At 46.9% G+C, this 14,732-nt stretch overlaps 6 protein-coding genes across 6 annotated transcripts; 3 read left to right on the forward strand and 3 right to left on the reverse strand.

The window, feature by feature from the left end:
• Positions 1-115: 115 nt before the first annotated feature.
• On the reverse strand, positions 116-1,024 carry PADG_00231 (uncharacterized protein; the record flags this gene model as incomplete). The annotated part of the gene is made up of 2 exons (XM_010757960.1): positions 116-819; positions 937-1,024. 2 exons carry the CDS (start codon positions 1,022-1,024, stop codon positions 116-118), a joined length of 792 nt encoding a protein of 263 aa, XP_010756262.1.
• A 1,548-nt stretch (positions 1,025-2,572) lies between these two features.
• PADG_00232 (uncharacterized protein) lies at positions 2,573-3,840 on the reverse strand (the record flags this gene model as incomplete). Its single annotated transcript, XM_010757961.1, has 4 exons — positions 2,573-2,853; positions 2,958-3,290; positions 3,356-3,509; positions 3,586-3,840. The coding sequence occupies 4 exons, from the start codon at positions 3,838-3,840 to the stop codon at positions 2,573-2,575; spliced, it is 1,023 nt and encodes a 340-aa protein (XP_010756263.1).
• Positions 3,841-4,327: 487 nt separating this feature from the next.
• On the forward strand, positions 4,328-7,477 carry PADG_00233 (uncharacterized protein; the record flags this gene model as incomplete). The annotated part of the gene is made up of 1 exon (XM_010757445.1): positions 4,328-7,477. The coding sequence occupies one exon, from the start codon at positions 4,328-4,330 to the stop codon at positions 7,475-7,477; it is 3,150 nt and encodes a 1,049-aa protein (XP_010755747.1).
• Positions 7,478-8,356: 879 nt separating this feature from the next.
• PADG_00234 (uncharacterized protein) lies at positions 8,357-9,550 on the forward strand (the record flags this gene model as incomplete). The annotated part of the gene is made up of 1 exon (XM_010757446.1): positions 8,357-9,550. One exon carries the CDS (start codon positions 8,357-8,359, stop codon positions 9,548-9,550), a length of 1,194 nt encoding a protein of 397 aa, XP_010755748.1.
• A 992-nt stretch (positions 9,551-10,542) lies between these two features.
• PADG_00235 (uncharacterized protein) lies at positions 10,543-12,003 on the reverse strand (the record flags this gene model as incomplete). Its single annotated transcript, XM_010757447.1, has 4 exons — positions 10,543-10,672; positions 10,756-10,958; positions 11,084-11,404; positions 11,581-12,003. The coding sequence occupies 4 exons, from the start codon at positions 12,001-12,003 to the stop codon at positions 10,543-10,545; spliced, it is 1,077 nt and encodes a 358-aa protein (XP_010755749.1).
• Positions 12,004-12,611: 608 nt separating this feature from the next.
• On the forward strand, positions 12,612-14,381 carry PADG_00236 (aspartyl/glutamyl-tRNA(Asn/Gln) amidotransferase, A subunit; the record flags this gene model as incomplete). The annotated part of the gene is made up of 5 exons (XM_010757448.1): positions 12,612-12,750; positions 12,802-12,997; positions 13,061-13,186; positions 13,246-13,421; positions 13,477-14,381. 5 exons carry the CDS (start codon positions 12,612-12,614, stop codon positions 14,379-14,381), a joined length of 1,542 nt encoding a protein of 513 aa, XP_010755750.1.
• Between the last annotated feature and the right edge of the window lie 351 nt (positions 14,382-14,732).

Consider the following 14,732-nt stretch of genomic DNA (forward strand, 5'->3'; position numbering starts at 1 on the left):
AAAAAAAAGAAAGAAAGAAAGAAAGAAAAAGAAAAAGAGAGAAAAAGAATTATTGGAGATGTATTTTTTTTGGGAACCACTGTATGAAAACGTATTTATGTACAGTACAGTACATTCAGGCAACCCATCGCCATGCCGCAGCTGAAATTGCAATGGCTGGTATAACATATTTTCCAATCGATTTTACCGTTGCATTCACGGTATTCCAGAATTCTGCCTCCACGTTTGCATTGAACATATCGGCGGAGTTTGTCTTGGGAAACGAACCATCCGGGACACGGACATCCAGAAATTCACACAGGGGCTTCCATCCGTCATCGAAATTGTACTCGAGGAGCTGGTCTTGGGGAATTGCCTTCCTAACCTTCTCGTAATGATCGATATAGGCTTGTCGGCATTTATCTCCATAGTCGTTATTGCAAAGTACCTTGAACGATGTTTCCATCATAATCACGATCGGGCGGGTCATCTGAAAGTCGAGCAATTTCAAAGCTTGCGTATGCCAGCGCTGAATCCACGGAAATATCGTTTTGTGCATGGACGTCATCCAGGAGTCGACACTACGGTTCGTGAGGATGATTTTTGCGTCCGGGTATGCTTGATGAAGGTCGTTCCAGAAGAGACAGCAGGGCATATCTAGACAAGCATCGTATTCACCCAGAAGGCGGTCGAATTCTTCGCGGCCATATGGATGGCCTTTGTTGAAGAAATTGCAATTCATAGCCTCGGTCCAGAGCGTGAAATATCGCTTTGGGTCATCCATTTGCTCTGTCAAATGGCATGTTTTAAACCCCAACTCGCGAAGAGCCATGTTCATCGCTATGGAAAGATAATCAGTAAATATCTGAGTGAATTTATGCAGCGAGAGTTGTGCTTGGGAATTGAGAATAAAGATTTGGGACGACCGAAGAATCTGGGCTCAGCGTCAAGACCTACACATCGTTCCTGTTCTACATAGTCCCGCAACAATAACCTTCATAGGCCGCTGCCTCTTGCTTTGCTCCTTGTCAATAAGCCTCGACATGCTTGCCGCCAAATCCCTTCAGCAGAAAACAAATTGGAAGATATGTTTTTCATGAGAATTGTGAGGCAAGACAGAAGTACGTATGTATGTACGTACGTCCATGCACACATCACAAGATATACCCTTCACGAACTGAGCATTCCAAATCTGCTCTGAAGACCTATAATAAACTCAGTTCGCTAAGAACATGTTGATTACCCATGTTTGTGGCACAGCGAGATCTTAAATTTGAGAGAGGGGTAATTACACCGCTTTCCTAGTAAATTATATGCATAGTCTCCAGATAGCGGATCAGAATTGGACATGGAGTATCCAACAGGCAAAAGTACACAGCTTTTTTATCAACATATCCTCATGCATACCGTGGATATGGGGAGCAGATCTATAGTTTTTTAAACGTCGTTATCACTGCTGAGGAATTTACGGAGATCCACTAGTTACTAGCTCGAACAGTAGTAGTATTTCGTACTTACGAGACCTGAGGGGAAAAGTTAACCGTATATAATTGCGTATATGTGTTACACCTATAATGTTCAGGTTCAACACATTTGAGAGAAAAAAAAAACAATGTGCAGCAAAAGAGGTGGACATATCTTGAGAGAGAGAGAGAGAGAGAGAGAACATGGATTTGCTGATGTTTTGTATTAAAAGACTGTGTATACTTCCTGTCTGACCGTCTTCTGAACAGCCATTTTAGTGGTGTAATCATGAGTTCCTCAAAATTGGGACTTTGGTAATATTCCCTGTCTATTGACACAGCTTGCTACAGTACATATCAGCCAAATCATGCAGATTTTAGTTCGTCACTATATGTCCAATTATTTGAAAATGAACTGCATAGCAGTACAGCAGAAGCAACTCTGTGTGATATTCAGAGAAAAGCTATCTAGCATCTAGGTAACTACCAAAAGTTTGTGAGAAAAGCCGCGTTAGCAATTATTATTAATCTTGACCAGGATTGTACAAAATATAGGCTTGGGCCCAGGATTGATAATTCAAGCTTTGAGGTGAAGCATCGTCATCCGATCCATGAATCGAAGCATTCAATTCAGGATCCAGAAGCCTCTTGCAAAAGCGCGGAGAATATTTCAACCTGACGTGGATAGCAGACTTGGCTGCAGATGAACACCTCTCACCAAGCGGCTAGGCACGAACCATCCATCTCCGCTGCAGAACTGGGCGATGGAGATCAAACCCCAACGAGGCGCCAAATCAAAAATAGCCCAATGTTCCCAGCAGCCTTCTCCACACTGTCATGGCCTTCGAATGATCGATCGCAGCTTCGCAAGCCACCTGCCCTAAGCCATGCATACATATATATGTACGGGATTCCGCCGCATCATCCCAAGCAACCTGCAGAGAAAGGTGTTGGGAGATTTGATTGGTTAAGGGGCGAACAGGAAGATGCAGAAAACCAGGCACTTGAAACCTTATGGTATTTCAATTCCAGTTGCTAGCTAATCCAGGGACAGAGCTTGAACATGGCGCTTTCTCGAACAGATCTTGCAGTGTTATCTATCATCATGCAGGTTTCTGTTTCCGCCTACATCATGCAGAAGCTCCTTCGGTGACACAAAATCGCCGCTTAAACCATTCTCCAACGCTGATTAACTGGAGAGCCGAGCCCGCTTGACCCCTGGCGCGAGCTCCAGTCATTTTCAGCTGCGTCGCTGTGTCGGACTCGGTGGGCTTCTCGCCAAAATATCGTCCACCAGTGATTTGCGTGAACCCAAACATCAGCTTCACATCTTCAAGTTCGTGAATCCCATGCGTATCAAAGGCTTCCCAGGACGGCATGAGCGGGTCGAAGCGAGATGGCTTTCCGGTCACTACAATACTTTGTCATTACCAGTGCCTCTATGTTTTCAAATCTTGTCCCCCTTGCATGTGCAGGTGGCGTATCGGAACAGCAAAACAGGATTTCTTGTCATACCTTCCTGGAACCAGCTAACCAACTGGCCGAAGCTGAGGATATCGCTCACCCCTTGTACTACACAGCCATTCCATTTCTCGGGCTCTAAAAATAGGCCGTGGATGATATCACCGTAATCGTCAGTCATGCTGAGCCAAGGTACATCCTCCTTCCCTCCCCACATTGGAACTTTGAACGTGAGGTATCCCTCCGGGTCCGGAAAGTGGGGAAAACCGCCAAAAATTGGGGCAACTTCTTGTGACAGGAAGTTTTCCAAGTACCACCCCGCGCAGATAAATGCGGCGGTGGAAAACTTCCCACTCGAGCGAATATAGTTTTCAATCTTGTGTTTCACTGGTTTCGTGGTCAAGGTAGCAATTAGTGACCGGCTGAAAAACCGCAATCGGCGGCTGGCTTACTGTCCATGGCCTTCATTCGGACCTTGCCGCCAGTCATCTCTGCACAGGGAGGACCAGAGCTGAAGACAATGTGTGCAACACCGGCCTCGATGGCACTGTCGATGATAATCTTGCCCAGGTCAAACTCTGTCGGGCCATTCGGATCGGTAAATACCTGGTCAACCCTTGAGCTTTCGGCGACATGAAGACCCGCAAAATGTAAAATTAAGCGGTAAAGATCTGGGGTTTACCTTGTCATCAGAATTGAGATTCACGAATGCTCCCCAGGCACCTTTAAATGCCTCAATCATCTCCGATCCTTTAAAGCCATCAGCCTTGACAACCTCAGCACCAAGGACAGCCAATGTTTTGCTTTTTTCTGAGTCAGGATTGCGAGTGATGGCGCGAACTTGGAAATTGTTCTTGTTTTCCAGGAGAGATTTAGCAACAGAGCCACCCTGATTGCCCGTGGCACCGAAAACAGCTACAATTCGGGAAGAAGCCATCTTTATAGATCGATGTAGAATGAAAGCTTCGAAATCTTGCAGAACGTTCGAAAAAGTGAAGCTTGCAACAAGAAATGTCTTCTTTATCAATCGCACTTCCTCATATCCCCACTGGCGTGGAGGGGCAGGCTGGAACACGATTCTACACCGTGTGACCCGAATTTGTGATATGCCGTGACAACACATGTGCGTGCACAGAGTACATATCTCAAAATTTGGATCAATAAACAGGGTTTGATAGTTAGGCTACGATGATCAGCCGCAGCCACATTCTAATTCCAAAGGGGTAAAAAGGGCCTTGCAAAAATGCAACGTGGTTGGCGAACGACGAAAAATACGGTACAATCTGTCTGTCCGAAAAGATCCCCCCAGTCCGTAAATATAAGGTTGTTCGTAGGCAAAAGCAGTAGATCTGGATGACGAGATTCTTCAAACATATTGCGATATCATTATCCCCAGCCCTAGTTATCTCTCAACGCATATAATAATGAGTACCGAGTACAACCATCTTGTTCAACGCGATGATGGTTTAGGTCGGCTTTTTGATGGCCAAGCACGCCTTACCCCTGACGCACCAGCAGTTGTAGACGGTGATTGCATTACGACTTATGAACAAATTCGTTTGAGGAGCATCCACCTAGCATCTGAACTCCGCAGAAATGAAATTGCTCTGGAAGAGCCAATCGGTATTCTTGTCAACCCAAGTGTCTACGACGTCGTCACTCAGATCGCGGTGATATACGCTGGTGGCAGTTGCGTTCCCCTTGACCCAAATCTTAGCAATGAACAGCTGGAGTCCAGACTGAAGAAGTTGAACGCGCGATTTCTTATTGTTGATTCCTCAAACGAAAACCGCCTCTCTGCTTTCCGCCAATTTGTCGCTGGTGAAAATGAAGATTTGGGTGGAGTACAGTCTGGAGAATCCCATAATCTCCCTGTTTCAACAACCTTGGAGCACCGGACCCATCTGATACATACTTCTGGAACCACTAGTGAGCCCAAAGCAGTCCAAATCCTTGCTCGATCAGTTCTAGAAGTTGTATATCATTTTCCATTTGCACCTCTTGATATGGAAGATGCTGTGGCACATGTCAACAACACAAGTTTCGACGTCTCTCTTGTTGATATCTGGGCCCCTCTGCTCCGAGGTGCTCGCGTTGTTCTTGTTTCCAAGAACATCCTCCTCGACCCCGTTGCATTGGCCGACACGGTGAAGAAATTTCATGTTACAGTTGTGGCGACAACATCCGCTGTTCTAAATCTCGCAGCTGTTGTCTATCCATCAGCATTTTCCAGTCTTAAAACATGTATGATCGGAGGTGAGGTTGCACAGCCCTCTGCAGTCAAAACTATACTCGAAAAGGGACCACCGGGCCAGTTAATAAATGCATATGGCCCTACTGAATGTTGTGCATTCGCTCTTGCTCACAGCGTAACCCTTGATGACCTCAATGCGGAATCAATAAGCATTGGGAAACCAATTGGCGCCACATCAGCATTCATCCTCGATGAATCGCTGAACCCGGTGAAAAATGGTGAAGTCGGAGAATTATACATTGGCGGACCTGGCGTTAGCCGTGGCTATGTGAACAATCCTCAGAAAAACTCGGAGTCGTTTCTCGAAATTGGCGAGTTGCTGACCTCAGGCGTGGCGAACCGGGTCTATCGCACTGGAGACTTTGTCAAGCGTGAGGAATCTGGGAAGATATTCTTTGTTGGCCGACGAGACAATCAAGTTAAAATTCGCGGATTCCGCATTGAACTGGAAGCTGTCGAAACCGCATTGCTCAAAACCGGTCGCTTCACCGATGCGGCAGCATTCAAAGTTGATACATCCGGCCATGGAACGGGAGGAGCGCTGGTAGCATACGCTGTTCCAAATCTGCATTCGACAGATACTCTCGTCGGGGTCACTGATAGGCTAAAGGTTATGTTGCCAGATTACATGATACCGCGTATTGAATTGATCGACAGCCTTCCCCTGAACTCTCATGACAAAGTCGATCGAAAAAAACTGGTCAGCTCGTACCTTGAGAGAGCCAAATCTGGGCTTCATTTAAAACACGAGAAGTCGATGACAACAGTTGGCCGCTTGCAGCAACTCTGGTGTCATACTTTAGGCCTGGGAATAACAAATTTTGAGGAGCACGATGACTTTTTCCTCTTGGGCGGCACGTCTTTGCAAGCCGCGGTTTTAATTCACAAAATTCGCCAGGAGTTCGAAATCGATATCTCCACTTTAACCCTGTACGACAACTCCACGTTGATCGGGCTAGCCGCAGTAATCGATAGTTTCAGGAGAGGGACTTTCACTGAAAAGGACGAGAGGCAACTCTGGCTAGCGGATGCTAAGCTGGGGGAAACCATCAGGATCCCAAACAAATCACCTCGAAACTGGCGTTGCGATACGGAAGGACGTGTGTTTTTGACAGGTGCTACTGGTTTTGTCGGGGCTTTCTTGCTTGTACAGTTGCTTGAAATGCCAGATGTCCATCAGGTTGGATGCCTGGTGCGTGCTCCCAATGTTGACTTGGGTTTCGCGCGTCTTCGTCATATCCTCGAAAAATACAAGCTTTGGAATGATTCTCTGAAAGCAAAATTGCTTATTCTTCCCGGGAATCTCGAGGACGACAATTTAGGGTTTAGCGAGGAACGGTTTGGGGAAATTGCGGAATGGGCGAGCGTTGTGTTCCACCTTGGGGCGCGGGTGAACTATGTTCAACCTTATTCTGTTCACCGAGCAGCCAATGTCATAGGAACCGTCAATATACTGCGTCTGGTGAGTGTTGGAAGGCCCAAGACTCTTCACTATGTGTCGAGCATTTCCTGTTTCGGCCCAACAGGTATGATAAACGGCGTCTCACATGTTTCTGAAGACGGCCCTATGCTACCACACCTGGACGCATTGCTCTACGATCACGGATATGCCCAGAGCCAATGGGTGATCGAGTACATGCTCCAGGATCTCATCAAACGAGGATTTCCTGTGGCTATTTATCGACCGGGATCGGTCACTGGTCACACCGTGAGCGGTGTAGGCAACCCCGATGATTTCCTCTGCCGTCTGATCAACACCTGCTTTGACGTCGAATCTTACCCATTGCTTCCCGGTCAGCGAAAGGATGTGGTTCCCGTGGATTACGTATGCTCTGCTATTTTACACATCTCGTCATCCAACGGGAACCTTGGCAGAGCATACCACATCGTCCCGCATTCTTCGAAATACGTCTCTGTAAACGACACCTTCGAGCTCATTGCACAGTGTGCCAATCAAAAAATGGAAGCATTGCCTTACTCGGAATGGGTAAAGAAGCTTGCATCCAAGCCCACCAGCCGTCTGAAACCACTCCAGCCAATGTTGGAGCAAAAGTACTATAAAGGGCTGACTCGTTGGGAGATGTATGAAAACATGCCGATCTACTTGACCGAAAACACTGATCGTGCTCTGCAGGACTACCCAAATGGGCTGCTCTGTCCGCCCTTGGATGAACAATTAGTCCGTCTGTATCTTGCACAGTGGGAAGCTGATCAGACTCAAGCCACCCGGGGCAAAACCCGGCGACTGATGACCAGCGATGATGGGATCCCAGTCACAGAAAGGAGGGTAAAACAAATCCGGGCATGTTCAGGCCATTGATATTCTTTCATTATTTTCTTTTCTTTTCTTTTCTTTTCTTTTCTTTTCTTTTCTTTTCGTTTCGTTTTTTACTTTTAAATTTATTTATTTATATTTGTATGTATTCGGTTTTTGGCGTTAATATTGTTTCGGAATATCAGGTGTAAAGAATTCAGCGATTGCTCCTCAAATGATATTAGACTGGAAGACGGAGATCCCGTGCCCTACTAACCTCTTATAGTTAGTTCCTCCCTGCTTAGTCACCCCCTAGCTGCGTCGAACAGGGGGGTAACAAACTAAATGAAGCAGTTAACTCAATAATTGAGTTCGAACCACCTGAACTATACAACAGCTAGAGATCTTTGATATATTGAATAATTTAACATTCGATTGACGAGTTTGCTGTTGATGGGCAGCACACTGACCATGATGTTCAGACTTGATATTCCACCTAATAGTTAGCCAACTGTCTCAGCGCTGCACCCAAAGTCTGAATATTTCCCTCCTATCTCATGGATGTGCTTCAGCCGTAGTGGGACAACTAACTAATCTTCCTCCGTGAATAAGCACTAATCAACGAAGATAAAATCCCCGAGTATTTTAGGGAAATGGCAAGTATGATTCAGGATCATCAGCTTGGTGCACTGCCCTCGAAAATATGTTTACGGCTATTTCCGTAGGATCACTCTCTTGTTTCAGCTACAGGATGGCGAGAACGGTATGGGTTCAGTCCCATCAACAATTGCTGAAAATTGCATGTACTTCGATGGGGAAAGCCTCCCTCGCAAATATAAATACGTGGCCAGTGATTGAAAATTCCTATATTGGAAAGGCAACGAAAAGAGAAAGCAGTTCTAAATTCCTGGAAAACGCCGGTGATACAGACAAAACCTACAAAACATGGTTAACCCTCAGTTCGCGATCCCTCCTGAATTCCAAGCAGATCTAAATTACGTTGAATCCCTTGATCCCCGTTCAGACGAGGAAATCATCTCTTCCATCGATACCTATACTCCAGTGACATCAGAAAAAAATATATGGGCTTTCTGGCACTCCAGTGTCAAATCCATGCCCGGGTGGTGCACCCGTAATGTCGTCAACTGGGCTCGCCTCTGTGGCCCCTCATGGACAATTCGAGTGCTTGACTCTGTCCCCGATTCACCTAATTACGCGTTGAAGTTTCTTCCCGCAAAGATGCTTCCAGAGACATTCGTTAAGGGGACGATGGATGGGCCTTACATTGGCCAACATAGTGCGGACTTCATGCGCGGAGCATGTTTGTACCTTTATGGAGGGGCATACATGGACGTTGGTATCTTGCTCGTTCGCTCTCTGGATCACCTCTGCTGGTCTATTCTGGAAGACGAGAGCTCACCCAGACAAATTGCCGTCCCGTGGATGTACGGTGTAGTAATAGCAAACCACTTTGTGGCTAGCCGCAAGGGCGATCCATTTATAAAAAGATGGCACGATCTATTTATTCACCTGTGGGAGGGCCGATCGAACCACTCCGGCATATGCAGCGATCCGCTCGTTGCATTCGGTCTCGATATGGACTTCTCCGAGTCACAGCGCCACGGATACAAATTTGAATTCAAAGTAGAGCCACTTACGGTGTTCGAATACATTGCTCAAGTTATTTCGTGGATGCGTCTGTGCATGCTTGAGGATGCAGGGGATGGGTTTAGCTGCGCTGATTACGCGGTGGATAATATTCTCTGGTTCGACTGCCTCCCGGAAGACTTCCCCGTTGAGACTGTGGTTGGGTTTCTGGGGCAATCGGCTTTCGATGCCCTTTCGACACCGTTAAATGCAGATCCCGAATCTCCAGGGTATAAGACTGCATACCAACTTGTGTGGCATGTGCTCACGAGTGGAAGCATGCAGAAGGTTTCTCATGCGAAAAACTTGTCATCAACACCTGCGCTTGGATATCTTTGGGATGACAACCGTGGCTCCGATTGTAAACCGGGAACGTTTGCGGAACTTCTCAGATACGGTAGTGTGCACTTTGAGCAGACAAGGAGGACTGTATCTATTGTACAGATCGAAAAGCCGAAAGATACCATGAAAAAGGGCGTGCTTGAGCCTTGAGCCACTGGATTTCTAATTGGATGCTTAGTTCTCATGAAGCGGTGGGAGTTTGAATTGAATACCCTATCAAGACCATGGTATATAGAGCAAGATTTCCAATTCTCATTATATAAAAAATTCGATCTTGAATTTTGTTTTCCAGTCTTGCACATGATCCATTCTCGAACCTCAGAAGTGTTTGATCAACTCTGAATCTGCTGGCGGAAATCAGCTATTGCATCCCATACTGCGAGAATTCCTCATCCATAGTGGGTGACAAATAACACCTGGATGCATTAGCAAAAATACTAACTGGTCCCAATACTTCTTCTTCTTCTTCTTCTTCTTCCCCTTGAGTGCATACAAGCTGGACGACTGCTCTAAAGCTCAGATGACCTTGCATCTTGTCAAGCACACTCTAAACCAACCTGACCTCAGAGAGTAAAAATTTTACATACTCGACTTCGGACTAAGTAACAACTACACATAAAATACACATAAATTGCATATGCAAATATACTTTTCTTTTATATGATTCCCAGGTTTACGTGCTAAAGTAGAGGTAGAAATGGATCGAGCGGCCCTCAGCAATATCAATAAGCCCCATTGAAGGATTTCCAAAGCTGGTAGCCGACTTATGACATCAGAAAAGAAAAGAAACGAAGAGATCCTCAGCCCGCTCATTGAATAACCCTCGGCCTCCACTTTATCTTACACCTTGACATTTTCCCATTGTCATGACCTTCATCATGTCACCATGAAACCTCAGCTCTATGACCCTCTGCTCTGGAAATACCCTGGAAACTTCCTCATGCCCCACCGCAACCGCAACTCAAGTCAAATCCATTGGCATCCCACCATTCTTATCCAGAACATCTAATTCAGCCCCGGATCATAGCAGCAATTGTATCAACTCAACCTGCATACGCCAGCAGGCTGCATGCAATGATGTCCCACCCACACGCCCCCCCCCCCCCCCCCCCCCCGGGGGCGTTGACATCGCTGCTGCTCTGCTAGCAGGTGTTTGACGACCGGTGTGATCGCGAAGGAGGAAGCGTGGGGGTGCATGGGTATAGGTTATACGCCTTCTCTACACGACTGAGGCGGTTGAGCCCGTCGAGCTGACATTTCACCCAACGGAACCTGGGAGCGACATTGCTTGTTAGATAAATAGGCGGCATATTTGTGCTGCTACAATTATTTTTCCACTTTTGGCATTAACGAACATTCCTCCTGCACCCTGCGTAAGGGTTTCTACCATATGTTCTTGCATGACCACCTTGAGCTTCCGTAGTCTTGGCCTTCCCTCCACAGAAGCACGAATGTAGTAGTGGATATTCTCATCAGCGTCTTTGCCTTGGGTTGATATTTTTGGTTGATCCTTCAGAAGTCGAATAATGTCAATCTCTCGGCGACCAGATACGAGAACCTTGATAGGTGTCGTGGGATTTGTGGATAAATCTTTTAGCATCGTAACAAGAGTTTCTCTTTCGTGTAGTATTCGTTTGATCAATCCACAACAATGGTGATGTTTGGTGGTACGAGAGGTAGTACCTCGCCAGGCACGATTTCCAGTTCTTCCAAGCTTGCAGGATCAGCCTTGCCGTCTTTCCCAATATGTCGTGAGAATGCGTCTTCTACGCCCACTAGAAGGCAATGCAGGGTGTGGCAAAGTTGAAGAATAATGGCTCCCACCACGGATTCCGGACAACAGCTGTCATGGTTTCGGAAGTCACAATAGTAGTAATCCACCACGTTCTTCTCTGAAACTTTAGGGAGGAGGCATTGGTTTAATATATCGCTCAACAGTACCGACTTGCAGGACCCGGGAGTTCCATGGATCCGCAGGAGGCGGTATTTTACAGCAAGCCACCACTGCACTGTTCAGGTCCCCGTCCACAAAGAGTTCTCAAAAGATGTACGATCATTTTATGGCCCTCGAAGTTAACATTACAAAGCCATAGGTACGTCTTCTTCCGAACTTCTGTGACTCCACGGCATTCCCGCTGCTGACGGCCTTCCTCAAGCGCCTGTTGAAGCTCTTAAAGGACAATATGCGTTCTCTGGGCTTCCAATGTTGCTTCCAGAGCCAGTAGTAAATTGAGGGAGCTCCTGTGCTGGCTTAAAGTCGCCAGGTTCTCTGTAGTTTCCGCCTGTTTCAGCAGCCAGAGCAGGCGTTTCATGGCTTCCATTTTCTTTTTCTTTGGCCCTGTCCGTAACGACTGAAGGACATCCTTCAGTTTACTTAGCGTCCCTTGACATTCTGCGAGCACATTGTGCAATCCTTCCTTCTGAGAAGTCGAAAATCTGTCCGCGTTGAGCAGTCCCTGAATGGCCACGAATAAGCCGCTCACGGCAGTAGTTTCTTCAACCAGTTTGCGCATGCCCTCAGCACAAGCATAGCCGTAGGTGCAACATATGCTAATAATTTCCTCTGAGAGAAAAATCAATTTTACAATGCTGAGGGGATCCATTGGGGACAAATCAAGTTCATCGAACACCTTGAGGCCTGGGCTCACGGAGAAAATATTACCTCAGATTTCATATTTCATATAACCGGCAGGGCATAGGAAAAGATCAAAAGCATGGCAATGGAAGAATATTTGTCGCAATCAAACGGAGAGATGTCAAAAATAATGCTCAGGTGGTATTGCGATGAGATCGTGTCGTATTTGTCCCCGTGAAGTAAAATGTGGGTGCATCTATGGCTCGTATTTCATTGTTGTTTAACTAAACTGTCAATGAGAATAATTTGTACTCAAAAAGGCCTGATATCCCCACAGATGGAGGAAACAAAACAATATATATTTCCGTTTCGCAACAAGTATTTCACCCTGCTCTTGTCCAAGCAGCAATAAACGTCGATCTCAGGGGGAAAAGGATGAGGGAACGCTGTTAGGGTTCGAGAACATCATGTGATCTGACTGTGCTAGGAATAACTATCATTTCTCCAACTTCTCTCCAGCTTCGATGATTGAGCTTCAACCGGGACATGTTAGGGAGAATTTATTTATTGACAGGACGAATTGATACAGCATCCACAAAATAAATTCCCCGGTTCTTCGCCGCGGAGACATAATAAATGTCCCTTCTGCGTGAAGCTGAAAGATGTCTTGCTAACCAGAAGACATATGCCAACCTCAATGCATTCATCACTCGGCTGCGCAACGCAGGAACATGGCGAGACCGGGTGTCAGTTGCGGAGACTCGGAGAGAGAGAGGTATATGGCTCCTCAATGTGTCATGCGATATTAGTATTGATATTTTCATAGGGACTGTGAAATCGCCGTTAGATGGCAAACTCGTTGCAGTTAAAGATAATATCTGCACCCGCGATATGCCAACCACATGTGCCTCGAGGATCCTTGAAACATATACCAGTCCTTTCAATGCGACCGTAGTAGAATCCCTTGAGAGGGCTGGCGCAATAGTCGCCGGGAAAACAAACCTAGATGAATTTGGCATGGGGTGAGCTAGAGGGAGATATCCGTTGCGAGATTGGGATTATTATATCCACTAACTGCAGAGAAGGTCACATTCAATGCATTCGCATTTCGGACCGGTGGGCAACGTGGTGGCCGCTGGAAAAGAGCCAATCTCTCCTGGCGGGAGTTCCGGAGGAAGTGCCATCGCAGTTGCAACTGGACAATGTTATGCGTATGTAACACATTGCCCACTCTCCTATACAATCAACAGCTAACTACTCCAGTTCGTAGCGCCCTGGGAACGGACACGGGCGGCTCCGTACGCCTTCCCGCAGCATACACAGGAACAATCGGCTTCAAGCCATCATACGGCCTCGTTTCAAGATGGGGGGTGGTGGCCTATGCAAATTCTCTAGACACCGTGGGTGTCCTCGGGTCAAAAATTTCCACTATCCGCAATGTTTTTAGTATGTTTGCAACGGCTAGCCCAACAGGTCGATAAATCCTAACGTCTGTCTCCAGAAATAATAAATCACCCAGATTTTCATGACCCCACCAACCTTCAACCAAGCACCCGCGCCCGCCTCACCTCCGCCATCCACAAAGCTTCAAGCCTCCGTTCCTACCGTTCCATTCGCATCGGTATCCCAACCGAATATAATATACACGAACTCTCTCCAGTCGTCCGCACAGTCTGGCAGCAATCCATAGCCTACCTCAAAAACCAAGGCTACGCAATCCACCCCGTTTCCCTTCCAACCACCAAACAAGCGCTGGCCGCCTACTACATCCTAGCCCCCGCTGAAGCATCCTCAAACCTAGCCCGGTACGACGGGGTGCGATACGGGACCCGCGACACGAATGCGCCTGATAATGCCGGACCGGGCGGGTATCTGTACGCCAACACCCGCGGAAACGGGTTTGGCAGCGAGGTTAAACGGCGCATTTTGCTCGGGGCATTCTCGCTCAGCGCGGATGCGATTAATAATTATTTCCTACGGGCGCAGAGGGTTCGGAGACTTGTTCAAACTGACTTTGAGAACGTATTTGCGTTTAGGAATCCGCTACTGCCCGCTGTGGATGCGGGGGCATTGAAGACCACCGCTCGCAGAAAATATGCCGTTGATGTCCTCGTCGTACCCACCGCGCCGACCTTGCCGCCGACCATTAAGTTGTTGAAGCGTGCGACGCCGGTAGAGATTTATATGAAGGATGTCTTCACTGTCCCGGCGAGTTTGGCGGGGCTGCCGGCACTGAGTGTACCAGTTCAGATTCATCGCTTCAATAATTTCTATGACGGGGTGTCAGGAGAAGTTGGAGATGAGATCAGGTCTGCGGGTATTCAGGTGATCGGGCAGTTTGGGGACGATGAATTTGTGTTAAATATTGGGGAGATATTAGAACGGATGAACCCAAAGAAGATCTAAGCGTGTACACGCTTTTAGCAGTGCAAGGCAGCGAATGGCAGACTGTGTATGATATAAATGGATGGTTGAAGATCGTGTATAAAGAGAGACCTGGATAGATGCTTGAGTAAATGTTTAGAAATTTCTAGCGTCACGTTACGGCATGAGAACGATAAAAGGGTGGACGTTTCTTCATTCCAAAGATATGATTCGCGAAACATTACACTCACGAACTCAACGCACAGACTGGTCTTCGTTATATCGACGACCCCTTCTCCGCCGCCATCAACTTCAACATTCCGTAAATTTTCCCTCTTTCCTCACCATCCCTCATCATCCTTTAACTCAGCCACAGATACAAGACAACTAAGC

This window comes from Paracoccidioides brasiliensis (assembly GCF_000150735.1).
Source record: "Paracoccidioides brasiliensis Pb18 unplaced genomic scaffold supercont2.1, whole genome shotgun sequence".
Classification (NCBI taxonomy): domain Eukaryota; kingdom Fungi; phylum Ascomycota; class Eurotiomycetes; order Onygenales; family Ajellomycetaceae; genus Paracoccidioides; species Paracoccidioides brasiliensis.